At 50.0% G+C, this 14466-nt stretch overlaps 1 protein-coding gene across 6 annotated transcripts in view; it reads left to right on the forward strand.

Moving 5' to 3' along the window:
* Atp2b2 (ATPase plasma membrane Ca2+ transporting 2) overlaps positions 1–14466 on the forward strand; it is a 319368-nt gene that overhangs the window by 246859 nt on the left and 58043 nt on the right. For all 6 annotated transcript variants that reach the window (XM_038318670.2, XM_038318675.1, XM_038318668.2 and 3 more), the window contains 3 exons: positions 8039–8164; positions 9833–9865; positions 11136–11195. In XM_038318670.2, coding sequence (XP_038174598.1) covers positions 8039–8164; positions 9833–9865; positions 11136–11195 — 219 coding nt within the window. The remainder of the gene's footprint in view (positions 1–8038; positions 8165–9832; positions 9866–11135; positions 11196–14466) is intronic.

The raw sequence follows: 14466 nt of genomic DNA on the forward strand, positions 1-14466 counted from the left end.
CACCACGGGGAGGCTGGTGTGGTTCCTGGCTCTAGGGTCAATGGCAGGCTCAGGCCCCTGTGTGCAAACCACCCCTTTCCTGAGCAAGCTCACATTATGCCTGCCATGCAGAGCCACAGCCTGGCCTGGAAACTCCCACAGCAAACGTCACAGTGTCTCACCACTGCAAGACACTTCTAGTGTCTTGTCAAGTTTCTAGTGGCTTGGTTTCCTGCAAAGTGACAGTCTTTCTGGATACCCACTCTGCACCAGGCCCCGTGATGGGAGGAGGGGCATGAGAGGAAGCCAGCCTTGCCATTCCTTGGCAAGAGCTCCCAGGGCAGGAAGGAAAGCAGATGCCAACACCCAGAGGCAGGACCACACTAAGGTGTGGGATAGCAGGATATAGATGCTTGGATTCTGGACCATAGTCAGGAATCAGGACGTTATTCTGAGTAGAATGGGATGGCCTAGATGGAATTGCCTAATGACACTGGCAATTTTTTTAAAGTTTTTCTGGCTACCGCAGGGGCATAAGATGGGCTGGGGAGCTCATGTGGGCAGGACACCTCCATAAAACCCTTCCTTGCAGAGATAACCAAGAGGCCTCATTGCATGGCCATGTTAACCCCACAATAGAGATACAAAATGATATACAAAAGCCAATAAGAGAGCAGAGAGGCCAGTGGGGAGCATATTGAGCTGGGGTTTACAGGGCAATTGGGAGCTCGCTTGGTCCATTTCCCTCCGGGTGGGTGGGATACCCTGGCAATACAAAAAGGAAGATCCACAAGTCTTCCAGGTAATAGAAAGGCTGAAGTATTATTTTATCTAGAATTTATTCACTGCTTGTTTTAATCAGGGTTACTGTTGCTATGATATAACACCATGAGCTAAATCAATTTGGGGAGGGGAGTATTTACTTCACTCATAGTTCCATGTAACAGTTCATCAGGAAAAGCAGTTGGGAACTCAAACAGGGCAGGAACCTGGAGAGGCCACGGAGGGGTGCTGCTTACTGGCTTGCTCCCGAGGCTTGTTCAGCCTGCTTTCTTATAGAACCCAGAATCACCACCAGCCCAAGAATGGCACCACCCACAACAGGCTAATTAACACCACCAACACTAATGAAGAAAATACCTTACAGCTGGATCTCATGAAGGCATTTTTCTCAATTAGCATGCCCTCCTCTCAGATGATTCTAGCCTGTGTCAAGCTGACATGAAGTTAGACAACACATCCCTACACCTATTTTGCTTTGTAGCCCGGGCTGGCCTCATCCTCTATATTTGTTAAGTGCCTACTGTGTTGCTGATGGTTAACGGGACAGACAAGGTCTGTGCTGGCCTGGGTTGGAATTTAGAATCTGGTGAGGGCAGCAGTCAAGGAAGGAACACACAAGCAAATAGTAAGGTGAACTCTAGGACAATAAACCCATCAAAGACACAAGACTGCAGTGAAAAGAGGCCCTGAGGCCGGGAAGAACCTCAGCAGGTCAGAAGAGATTGCCTGACTCAGGAAGTTACATTAGAACTAAAGTCAAAACTTTGAGAAATGCATTTCTGGCAGAAAAGCAGCAAGTGCAAAGGCCCTGGGGTCCAAGTAAGGGATCATGGAAGGTCTCCAGTGCCCTCTGGGAACACAGGACCAAGTGATAGAGCTGGAGATGGCTCCAGCCCCATCAGCCCTGGTTCTGGCCTCTGAGCTGCAGGAATTGGCAGGCAGGTAGCCATCCTTGGGGAAAGTGTGCAGCGGTTTCTATGGGAATCCATGGTAGATGGGGACAGTCTCCAGATAGCATGGAGAAAGTTAGGAGGGAGAATGCTGGCAAGAGCATGATGGAGACAGCATTCAGAGTCACTGGCTAACAGTGTCACAAAGCAACCAGGGAGGACTCCAGGACAGAGATTCCAGAATGATGGAGATGCTTGGGAATCTGGCTGCACTGGTTTAGGGTGAATCACGGGGTCTCGGGTCTCTCACAGAGGCACAGGGCCCAGAGGGAAATGGGGCATTGGAAATGAAACCAAGCTGGAGGTGAAGGCAAAGCCTGGAAGCTATTCCAAGGAAGAGCCATGAGGAGGAGTCTGGGGAGCACAGCTAGGGCTTCTGAGGTTCTTGTCCCTTCCTTCTCTCAAGGAGAAGGGAGGAGCTGGGAACATCTTGAGCCAGAAGTACTGGAAGCCAGAAGAGAAAGGAGGCCTGGGGTCCTTGGAGATGACCCAGGTGGGCTAGGGTGGAGCTAGTGATAGTGAGATACCCTGTGTCTCACCAGTAGTCAAGAGGCTCCTTGAAGCCTGGGCTAGTCATCAGGTCAGGAGTAGGTGGCATGTGGGGACCAAGACAAGCAAGAGAGATCTACAGAGGCCACCACAGGTCTGCAGGGCTATAAGGAGCCAAAGGAGTGGATTTGCTTTGCCCTCCAGATATCAAGGTCCAGGGAACATCCTTGAAGACATGCTATAGAGGATGGCTGGGCCAGAAAGGTTGTGCTCACCTTGTGGGACTGATGGGCTGGTGGGAGGCTCCAGAAAACACACCTCTCAACTTGAAAGGCTCTGTTCATCAGAAGGATAGAAAAGGGGGCGTTAGAGTTGAGATCCACAAAGACAGCCCCTGGCACATACTAACTAGGGGGATAAAGAAGGAGCCAGACATACACAGAAGGCCAGCTGGGCAGAGGGAGGAGGGGTGGCAGAGCATGGACAGGTGTGGACAGCAGCAGGGAACGGAACAAACGCAAAGAATAAATAGATAGTACATTCTCGTTCCTGGCTACGTGAGCAGAGCCTGGATGGGTCAGAGTGGCCTGCTGGGAGGGCACGCCATGTGATGCCTCTTGGCTCTAGGAGTTACAGCTTCATCCACCCTCTACCCCCTGGATCTCACTACAGATCCACGGGATTTGTTCTTTTCAGCCATTGAGGACAGATGGACCCTCCTCCCAATACCCGTCTTCCTTCCTCTTTGCCTGTTTAACTGCTACCATCTGCTCGGGACCCACCTCACTAGGAAGGGACCCATGACCACCAGTGCCCTCCACAGCCACTCCTGTTAGCACACTGGGTACTACTTTGATGAGGGATTTTGGTTTTGGTTTTGGTTTTGGCTTTTTGAGATAGTGTTTCTCTGTAGCTTTGGAGCCTGTCCTGGAACTAGCTCTTGTAGACCAGGCTGGCCTCGAACTCACAGAGATCCGCCTGTCTCTGCCTCCCTAGTCCTGGGATTAAAGGCCTGTGCTACCACTGCCCAGCTCTGATGGGTTTTGCACTGTGCAAACAATCAAAAATAAAGAGCTCCAAAAAAGAAGAAAAGGAGGAGGAGGAGGAAGAGGAGGAGGAGGAGGAGGAGGAGGAGGAGGAGAAGGAGAAGGAGAAGAAGAAGAAGAAGAAGAAGAAGAAGAAGAAGAAGAAGAAGAAGAAGAAGAAGAAGAAGAAGAAGAAGAAGAAGAAGAAGAAGAAGAAGAAAAGAAAAAAGGAGGCGTGGGCAGTGGTGGCGCACACCTTTAATCCCAGCACTTGGAAGGTAGAGGCAGGTGGATCCCTGTGAGTTTGAAACCACCCTGGTCTACATACAGAGCAAGTTGCAGGACAGCTAGGGCTACACAGAGAAACCCTGTCTCAAAAACCAAATAAATAATGAAAGAAAGAACAGAACTGACAGTGTTCCCGCCAGACCATATCTATCGGATCTCTTACCGAAGGGCCCACCCACAGACAGACTTCTGAACCAGTTCTCCAGCCAGTCAAGTCCAGGTGGGGAGCTCTGAGCCCGAGGCCACTGCCATCGGGGGCTGTGCCCAGCTTCAGCCCCGAACCCAACAGCTGTGAAGAATGTGGGAGGAGCGGGCAGCAGAGGTGAATGGGACAGGTGCATTGGAATACACGTGCTGTGTGGGCTCAGACATGCTGCTGGCTTCTCTGAACCTCAGTTTACCTGTGAGACTCACAAAGTGTCGATGGTGACACAAAGGGGGAACCACTGGGACAGGGTCAGTGGAATACCCTGAGGACCCCTGTGGACATCCTTCCTTATGGTGAAGACATGGCGGAGTTCTAATCCTCTCTGACTGGGAACTCCAGACAATCTCTGCCTCTTCCCTGAGCCTCTATTTGCTCTTGTGTAAAATGGGTTGTTTGCCTCAGTTCCTAGGAATAAGTGGAAGCAAGGAAATTTCCTTCATCTCCATATTCTGCCTGGCCCCTTCCTCCTCTCAGGACTACCCCTCCTCCACTCACCCAGAGGTTTTAGGGTATCCATGGAACTCCCCCAAATCCCTCAGGAGCTTTGTTCCACATTGGGGGGTGCATTGGTGGTCTGTTGTGGGGATCACGGGTCTGCACTCGTTTTCAGGCACAACAAAGGTGAGGAAAGGGAGAGAAAGTGAGTTCTGGTTTACGCTTCACCAAACCCCGAGTTCATCTCCAGAACCAGGGGAAGAACCTGGAGAGAGCTCATATTCAGAAGCAGCAGACTAAGTTGTGGGCATCCACACTCCTGCCCCTCAGGATAGATAGGGGGACAGACCCCAAACTGTGACACATCGGAACAGGCAGAGAGAAGGGCTGAGAAATCCAGGGCTGCAGGGGTCCCAGACACCAGAGTAAGGCGGTAGTTCCTCTATGGCCCCCTGGAGAGGCACCAACACAGTGCTCTTCCGGCAGTCTTTGCTCCCCCACCCAGCACAGACCTGGGCTTTTACAGACCAAACCATCTTCCAATGTTTAAACATTAGCCAGAAATTCCAGTATTTCACCAGTCCCTGAGAGGCGGTGACATTCGATAGACCCCGGAATATGAATACTGGTTTTGCTTAACCTCGAGGCCGTCTCGAGCTCCCAGAAAGGCTTTGCATGCCCCAGGATTAGTAGTGGCAGAGGGCAGAGGGCAGAGGGCAGAGGGCAAGGAGCACAGCACAGGAAGGCTGGTATCTGATCCGGGGTTTCTGATTGCATTACTAGGGCCTCGAGGAGCCAGCCAAGCCCTTAGAACAGTGGTTCTCATCCTGTGGGTCTCAACCCCTCTGGGTATCTAATGACCCTTTCATGGGGGCCGCATATCAGATGTTTTCATTACAATTTGTAACAGTAGCAAAATTACAGTTATGAAGTAGCAGTGAAGTAATATTATGGTTGGGGGTCACCACAACATGAGGAACTGTATTAAAGGGTTGCATCATTAGGAAGGGTAAAAACCACTGATTTGGGAGCTGAACTGGGAGACATTGTCAGACCGCCATTTGGAGGTTGGGGGTGTGTTCCCGAAAGCCCCTGCCTCTATCCAGTGGTAGGCCTGGGGGGTTTCCCAGATCTGGTGAGCTCTTTGTCCTGCCCCCCCCCCATCTCTTTCCCCTGTCTACCTACACAGGTTACAGGAGCCGCCAGCCCCGGGTGGTGATAGGCATGATTAGCTTAGAAGGTGATTCGAGGCCTGCTTATCTTGGGTGGAAATTGGCCCCCACATGTTTTTTCCATCCCTCCTCTGCTAGGCAGGTGGAAAACAGCTTCCTGTGGCCTCTGGACCCAAGGACCAAGACAGTTATCTCTCCACCAGCCTGTTCTCAACTAGATTTTACAGCTAGCTGTGAGGGCCTTTTCCCTGGGGCGGAGTGAGCTGTGTCCAAGATCCTAGGCTGGAAGAAAGAGAGTTTAAAGTCTGGCACTGCTCTTCCACTGTGTGGGGCCTGGGACAGTCTACCTCACCCTTCTGGCCTCTGCTCTCATGGTGTGAGAGCTGAGATTACTGTTTGTAGGTTGGGGTGTGGCACAGTGCCAGCACACAGTACGTGTGCCGAGTATTTCCTTTATATCTATAGTAAGTGCTCCAAAGCCTTCCTGGGGCTGTAGTTTCCTCACCTGTCTGGCAAGACAGTCAGTCCTCTCCTCCCAGCACATGAACAGAGTTGGTACCCAGAGCCCTGAGTGGCAGATCAGCTTAACCCTGCTGGACAGTCTTATAGAGCAGGCATGGCTTCTGTGTGCGCCAGAGCAGAGGGGCAGAAGTGAGGGCCACCCTGCACTTCTCTGCATAGACTGGTTGGTGAGCATGGCTCTGTCTGCTTCCCAGGGAGCCACTGTCAGATTCAATGGCATCTAGCTCCGTCCTGTTACGCAGACATCTTCGACCTCCAGGGATTGCCCACGTTCCCCAGCCAAGGCTGTCTGATCTCATGAAACTCCAGCTTCTCAGACGTTCCCTAGCATCCCCTGGCAGCCCCACTCCACTTTTTATCTATGGATTTGGAAGCTCGTGGAGCTTCTGGCAGGTGGATGCCAGTTAGTTTAGTGTCCCCAGGGTTCATTCATGTCTCACATGTGTCAGCCCTGCCATCTCCTGAATGCTGACAGTCCTGTGTGAGAGAGTGATGGAGGAGTTTTGTTTGTTTTTGTTTTGGTTTTGTTTTTGTTTTGTTGTTGTTGTTTTTGGTTTTTCAAGACAGGGTTTCTCTGTAGCTTTGGAGCCTGTCCTGGAACTAGCTCTGGTGGACCAGGCTAGCCTCGAACTCACAGAGATCCGCCTCTGCCTCCTGAGTGCTGGGATTAAAGGCATGTGCCACCACTACCCGGCAGTAAATAAATTTTTAAAAATAGCAATGATGAATAAATGTAGAACTGCCTCACTCAGCAGTTTTTTCTAGACCCCTAAGAATTCTAGGGTTTTCTGGAATTCACTTTTAAAAACTTAAGATTCTAAGAAATGAGCTAGATGTACTGACACAGACCTGCAATCACATCTATGCATGTGGCTGAGGCAGGAGGATCACAGTTCAAGACCTGCTGAGCTAGAGTGAGTTCAAGGCTATCTTGGGAAACTTAGCGAGATGGTGTCTCAAAATTTAAAAATGCAAAACGACTAAGGTGTACCCCAGCTTGCAGAGTGCTTGCCTAGACTGCATGAAGCCCTGAGTTCTATTGTTAGCACCATATAAACTAGGCATGGGGTAGCACCAGCATTTGGAAGGCAGAGGCATGAGATCACCCTCAGTGACACAGCAAGTTCAAAGCCAGCCTGGGATACATGAAAACCTGTCTCAAAACTGACTGAGAAAGGCATTCTGAGGTAGAGCACTAGACTCACATACACGAGGCCTGGACTTCATCCCTGTTGCCTCAAATACTACCTGTGACCACAATAGCAATAGTAGTCACCTTCGAGGAAAAGGACCTGAAATTTCCTTGTAGCACAGATGCCCCTAGAGAGTCGATGTCACTGTATACCCACCCCCTCAGTATAAAATTTGGAAGGTCATAAAATATAATGCACAGGATGACTTACAGAAACCAGTTGTGTTGAAATAAAGTAGCTTTAAAGTATGTAGCACAGTAATGTGTGTGTTTCTAGATTAGCACTCAAAACAAGACCCAGCAGGAAGATAAACTACACGTCCACTGTCAGAAGGAAGATAATCAATATCCACCACAGCTGTAAGTCACATGGAGAAAATCTGGAGTCTTTATAGTGTGTCTACAGCTGTGTGTGATGTTGTTGGTGATGGGGCCTATTCACTCTGTACATTCACAATGGGGGAAACACTGAATTTCACTCTGAGGGCTGTGAAAACAGATATATGAGGTTTCCCATCTCAGTTCACAGACCCCTGAATTCTCCACTAGGAGGGAAGGTAGGCCAGTTCTCATCAGTCCTCTCTGGGTCTTAGTTCCCATTGGGTTGCAGATAAGGTCTGATTATAAAAACTATTCATAAAGAAAGAGAATGTTCAATACTTGGATTATAATCGTGGAAGAAAAAACGAGAGATAGAGACAAGCAGAGGTGACACTCCAGGCTAGAAAAAAAGGTGCTGGGCCTGGATCTTCTGTGGACCAGAGAACTGAGAAGCAACAGCAATTTTATAATACTTTCCCAAGTACATCTCAGCCTCCCCTGAGATATTACCATCTGAAAAGGCCCCACCATGCCCATGATGTGGCCCCCAACTGAAGGTGCCACCCCATGATCTCAGTGGGCAAGGTACTAGAAGCTGATAGACACTTGTTCCTTCTGTTCATTTGCGGAGGAGGCTTTGCCATGTGATAGTAATGGGATTATACCTTCCCCAGGGACCCACGTGATGGAGGGATCAGGACGGATGGTAGTGACTGCTGTGGGTGTGAACTCTCAGACTGGCATCATATTTACCCTGCTTGGGGCTGGAGGTGAAGAAGAAGAAAAGAAAGACAAAAAAGGTAAGCCTCTTTTCCCCCCACACTCACACACTCTGAAAACCAGGGAAGGAGCTTTTAAGGCCACATTTTCCATTTACCTGTTCACTCCACAATATAAGTGACTGCTACACCATGCCCTGTGCCAACAGTCACCTCCTTTGTCCTCAGAGCCTGTTGGATTGGGTGGGTTATGTCTGTTCCATTTGCCTCAGTTTCTGTCTTGTCCAGTCATGTCACAGAGGCCTCCCCTTCCCCTCTAGGCCAGTCTCAGGATGCTGGAAATGTTATTCAAATTCCAGACTCCAGCAGTAGAGGCAGCCAACAGGAGCTGGCTTCCCATCACCTCAGTATTGAACAGAAGTTCTTACCCAGAAATGTTCCTTCTGACATTGGTCAATTATACCATCAGGGCTGTAAATCCATCCAGCATAGACAAGTGCCAGGCACAGGCAGGCACTTGAAAAGATGGTTGAAATCCAGTTCTGTGCTTTTTGCTCTCATTCCCTGGGAGCTGACACAATGTCCAAGTCCTGGTTCCCCTTCTCCTTTCAAAGTAACAGTCCTTACCACCTGCTGCCCCTCACTGAGGTGTAATGTGTAGCCATCTGAGATACAAATACCTTCCAGAACAGAAAAGAGATGCTCACACAAAAAGGCCTGAACCCAAATCCCAGAACAGCTAGCGCCTTACCTGGTATCTACACTCAGTCTCAGGAACGGTCCTTTTCAGAATGTCAGTCTTTCATTTCCTTCCCTAAGCTCTAGAGTAGCACCCACACATTCAGACCTTTGGGAGATTGGGGAAGGTCAATAGTGGGCAGGTGGCCCTTCCCAACCAAGTTCAGGCAGGCATGCTACCCACAGAGGCCAATGGAACACAAAACAGGCATCAGGGCTCAAGGCAGCTGGTAACTGAGTAACAAACTCCTTCCCAGTGTGTCCCCTGAGGTCACAGTCATCCCTTCAACACCCAGCATGAACAGTGAAGCTGAGCTGTTATCTGGGAAACCAAGAGACTGGAGAGAGCAAAGTGAGGCTGAATTAAATGGAGCAAAGACCTGGCTGAGAGTCCCAGCAGGCATTGGGACAGGGTCTCATGGATGAGTGAGGACCTGTAGCCAGGATGAATAGACAACGCAGTAGGGCTCCCTAAGAAGTTGGTGAAATACAGCAGTTTGTACCTGTGTTCCAATCTCCATGGGCCCTGGCTGGGAACAGACACCCGGAAGTCCCTGCAGGCCAGCCCTACATCTGACAATACTGTGAGGAAATCAGGCCTCAGTGGCCCCTTGGGTACCATTCAGGGTCCAAATCAGCATAGAGAGAGACAGAAGAATCCATTCTGTATAGACAGTCAAGGTGGAGTATGGCTTGTAGCTAAAGAATCAGAACTGAGCTCTTGTCTTCCCATCCCATCATGTCAGCCTGAGACACAGCTCAGAGTCCAGAGTAGTCTCGTGTGTGTGTGTGTGTGTGTGTGCGTATGCATGTGTGTATGCGCATCAGTGTGTGTGCGTGCGTGCATGCATACCCATGAGTGTGTGTGCATGTGTGTGTGCACTCATGCACACCTGTGTGTGTGTGTGTGTGTGGTGTGTGTGTGTGTTTCTGATTGTGGTCTGGTGAGGTGTACACATGAAGCTGTATGTGCTTCTCCTTCATTAACATGTCTCAAAAATCATCACACAGGTGTGAAGAAGGGGGATGGCCTTCAGCTACCAGGTACAGTAAGACAACCCTCAGGGAAGATGGGCTTTAGGAGTAGCTGCAGCTGTGGGCCCCTGGGCCTTGCCCCTATATTAGTAGCACATAGTTGGAGGAGACCCCATGCCTACTGAGGATTATCCCCTCTAGACATTGCTGTGATCTTCTGTATGCCAGCCCAGCAGGGCAAGGAAAGCATCCACTATGTCCTCTTATGCCCGAGGCCAAGTGGTACCTCCAGTGAAGCCCCACATACTAGCATGCAGTACTTATCTTGCCATCACAGCACCCCTGCCCCCCACCAGCTCAGCTCCTGTCCCCAAGCACACACTATGTCCACCTCACCCACCAGTGTCCTTTCCTCTTGCTTCCCATATAACCGTATCCCCACCCAAAGGAAGAACTCCATGGGGGTGAAATTAGTGGTCCCCTACCATTGTTAATTTCCTAGTTAAGATCTCCCTGATTTAAAAGGAGACATCTAGAAGCCCTTCTCTGGTGTGATATCTCACATGGGGGTTACTCCCGTACTCTTCAGTGAGCTGGCCAGGGGAGAAGGTAATGGAGGGCAGTGGCCTGATCCTAAGTCACCACCATTGACAGCAGTTCTTCAGGGACAAAACGATGGTGGTCACAGGGAAAGACTTATGAGTGTCCGGCCACACAACACCACTCACTGAGCATTTGAATTGACCCTGGTCATGGGTCCCTGGACAGAACTTCCTTATCCCATGGGCTTCCCACCTGACCAGCTTAGCCAACACAGTCCAGATATCACCATAGAAGTGCCATCGCAGCCAGGCATTTAGAGAACACCTTTAATCCCAACACTTGGGAGGCAGAGGCAGGCAAATCCCTGTGAGTTCAAGGCCAGCAGAGTTTACAAAGCCAGCTCCAGGCCAGCCAGAAATACATGATGAGACCCTGTCGCAAGATAAAATAAACAAAGGGCCATCCCACCTGAGCACCTGACTCCACTCCATACTGTCCTTCACAGACCCTCTGTGTCCGGGTCTCAGAATCCACCCGCCCTGGTGACATCTCCATGGGAACCCACCTACCCCGGTGACATCTCCATGGGAACCCACCTGCCATGGTGGCATCTCTATGAGAGCATTTCACCTCCTTCCCCAATTTGAGTTCCTCACTTTCCCTTAGAGTTGTTTTGGTTTTGTTTTTTTTTAAAAAAAAAAAAAAATAAGTTGTGTGATTATCCCCAATAGATTCATGTCTCTGTCGTCGCCTTCTCCATTGTGACATTGCATTTTCCATCCCTCCTACCCCACAGCGGTCGACGGCGCAGCACCTGCAAACGCTGCAGGTAGCGCAAATGCCAGCCTAGTCAATGGTACGTCTCCACAGCGAGCTCTCGGGCTGGGTTTCTGGGTTTCTTCTTCTCTGCCCTCTACTCAAGGCTTTCCGTATCCTGGGTCCCACAGACCTCTGACACGCATGGCCACCCCCAGAACACTCTCCCTCCCATAAAAACAGAGCCATGACCTGAAAAGTCAACTCCACAAGACCTTGGCTTCAGATCTAGCCCCATGAGAAGCAGCACCCAGGATAGCCCACCCTAAGCACAGTTCTGCCTCTGGTTTCGGAAAGGTGGCCTGGGGTCAGGAACTACAGAAGCCAGCATCTGGGTTCCTAGCAAAGACTCCGAGCCTCCTCTAAAATTCCCCAGAGGTAGAGACTCGGGCTGGAGTTCAACCCTCTAGCCCCACTCATAGCATGGCTAGGCCACAGAAAGGTATTTCTCCCTCGGTCTCTTTCTCTTCTCTTGCCAAGCCAGGAGGTATCAAGGCTTGTGGGGCTTGGACCTAGTCTGTCCCTCTAGTGTGAACTGGTGTGTCTCACTGGTGCCTGGGCTGGAGTATCTGTGGGTCTCTATACTCTTATTTCGCCAGAGTGGCTGGTTGGGGTGGCTGCCTGTGTCCCCGGGTCTTCATCATCTCCTCACACGCAGGCATTATTTTAGCCACTTACTCCAGGGGTCCCCACTGTCCATCATCCTCAGATACCACCCCTGTCCTCACTAGGTCCCATGATAGCCACCCAAGCTGCACCTGGATGCTCAGGGGTATTAGGGCTAGGCTGTCAAAATACTGCCAGAGAAGCCGAGGCAAGGGACAAAAGCATCAGTGAGTGCTGGACATGTTTCTTATCCATTATGTGGCTCGCGCTCCACCCCTCCTGCAGAGACCCTGTCTCACCCTCTCCTCCCACCCTACACCTCACACCAACCCACCTGCCTTCAAAGAGCCCCACAGACCCACCTGGGAGATGTCAGGGGCTGCACAAGGCACCTCTGCAAGCAGTTGCTAATTCTAATGTGGGTCTATTTCAAGCCCAGGAGGAGGAAGGGAGACAGCTGGGGCTGTGGGTGGTGTCGAGCCACAGGGAGAGGTGGCTGAGAGGTGACAGAAAGAGCTGGCATGGGCAAACCCACAGCTGAGAGAGAAGGAAGTGGGAACCCACTTTCCCTAGCTGACGAGCATACAGGTATTATCCTCATCAGTCAGTTCCGACAGAAATGGGGAGTCCCCCTTGCAGGCTACAGCCATGGAGAGACGAGGAGCTTTATTTCCAGATCAACGCTGTTACTAGTTTCACGTTCTCTATCTCTTTCATCCTTGTGAGGGCCCTGTGACACAGGTTTCATTGTCCAAATATGCAAGGTGAAGAAAATGAGACTCAAGGAAATCAAGACACTAGCCTTGGTACTGGAGAAAAGGCTCAGCAGTTAAGAGCACAGGCCGCTCTTCCAGAAGACCCTGGTTCATTTCCTAGATTCCTAGCACCTACATGGCAGCTGACAACTGTCTGTAACTCCGGTTACAGGGGATCTGACACCTTTACCCCAATGCACAAAAAATAAAGTTAAATAAAGAAAAGACACTAGCCTAATCCTAGAATGCTGGCACACACCTTTAATCCCAATACTTGGGAGGCAGAGGCAGGTGGATCTCTGTGAGCCTGAGGCCAACCTGATCTACATAGTAAGTTCCAGAACAGCCAAAGCTACATAGAAAGACTCCATCTCAGCTGCTCATACTGCCTGTAGCTCTTGTCCCAGAGGATTTGACTCCCTCTTCTGCCCTCCACAGGCACTGGGCATATTCATGGTACACATGACATACACAGACATGTATGCAGGCAAAACACTTACACATATAAAATAAAATTTAAAAAAAGATAAAAAGTCAGACAGTGGTGGTGCACGCCCTTACGGGAGGCAGAGAGGTAAGCAGATCTCTGTGAGTTCAAGGCCAGCCTGGTCTACAAGAGCTAGTTCCAGGACATCTAAGGCTGCCACACAGAGAAAAACTATCTCAAAACACCATAAATAAACAAATACATAGATAAATATTTTTTTTAAAAAAAGCAACAAAAAGAAAGCAGCAGAATGGGGATGTAAACCCAGAACCCAGACCTGCTCATCTCTGAAGTGTGTCTTCCTCCAGATAATCTAGTATTCCACAATGAAGTATGTCTTATAGATTTTCTATTGAAATAAAATGGTCTTCCCTGAGGAAAAAAACTAACCCTCTAGTCTAAGACATTTGAGGGCCAGATGTGGCGTTATGCACCTATAATCCCAGCACCCAGAGGTCTAGCTACGTAGGAGGTTCATGAATTTGAGGCCAGCCCGGGCTACAGAGTGAGGACCTGTGGGAAAGATCTCAAAGGCTGGGGACCTAGCTCAGTGGTAGGGTACTTGCTTAACACAGACAGGATCTATGGTATTCTCTGGAAACTGTGCTGTGAAGATATGATCAGAGGCCTCTGAGTTTAGGTGTCTGGGAAATTGTAAGAAAGAAAAAAAGGACAGGCAAGCCACCAGACCCCACTCCGGGCCAACAAACGAGAATATGAATTATAGTACTGTTCAAACTCCATAAATGAGCCTAGAGAGCTGGTGGCTGAAGCTGGGGCAATGGGAAGGAGCCCACTAATAATCTCACCTCTTTTCCATGCACCACCCCTGGCGATTAGGAAATAAAACAAGAACAACAAAAATGGTTTCCCTAACTGTGACTCCCCATAGTCCACATCTGAAAGGTGGGGTATCCGCCTGTCCCGGAGGTATCACAGTCTGTTTTCTTTTACACACATGCGCATCTCACTGTCAATCAAAACAGATGACAGATCCCCGTAACTTCTTGGCCTCTTCGCAGCACTCGGCAGGTGCTTTTCCTAAACATCCCTTTGGTTACCGTGAGCCCATTTCACAGAGAAGGGAAGAGAAGTGACCTTTCCAAGATCTTCTGGTCTGTAACCTGTCCCTACCAAAGCCCATTTATAGTCACATGTCCAGGGATCTTCCAGGTTCAATATGGGTCCATCTAGAATATATGCAGGACAGAGCCTCTGAGACTCCACTCATCCCCTATTCTGGGTCCCATTTCTCATCCTCGGGCCCATCTTCCAGGTCCCTAGTGGTGACAGAACCGACTGCTGCAATACAATGCAGGGCCAGGTGGGTGCCAGTTTAATAAGAGCCTCAAATAAGTTCCTTGCTTCTAACAAACCAGGCCATCTGCAGCAAAGCACCCCCAGACAGGGCTCCCTTCCCCCAGCATGCGCATTGCTGATTATTTGTCTGGCCATGTAATCGC

Source organism: Arvicola amphibius, chromosome 2 (genome assembly GCF_903992535.2).
Source record: "Arvicola amphibius chromosome 2, mArvAmp1.2, whole genome shotgun sequence".
Classification (NCBI taxonomy): Eukaryota; Metazoa; Chordata; class Mammalia; order Rodentia; family Cricetidae; genus Arvicola; species Arvicola amphibius.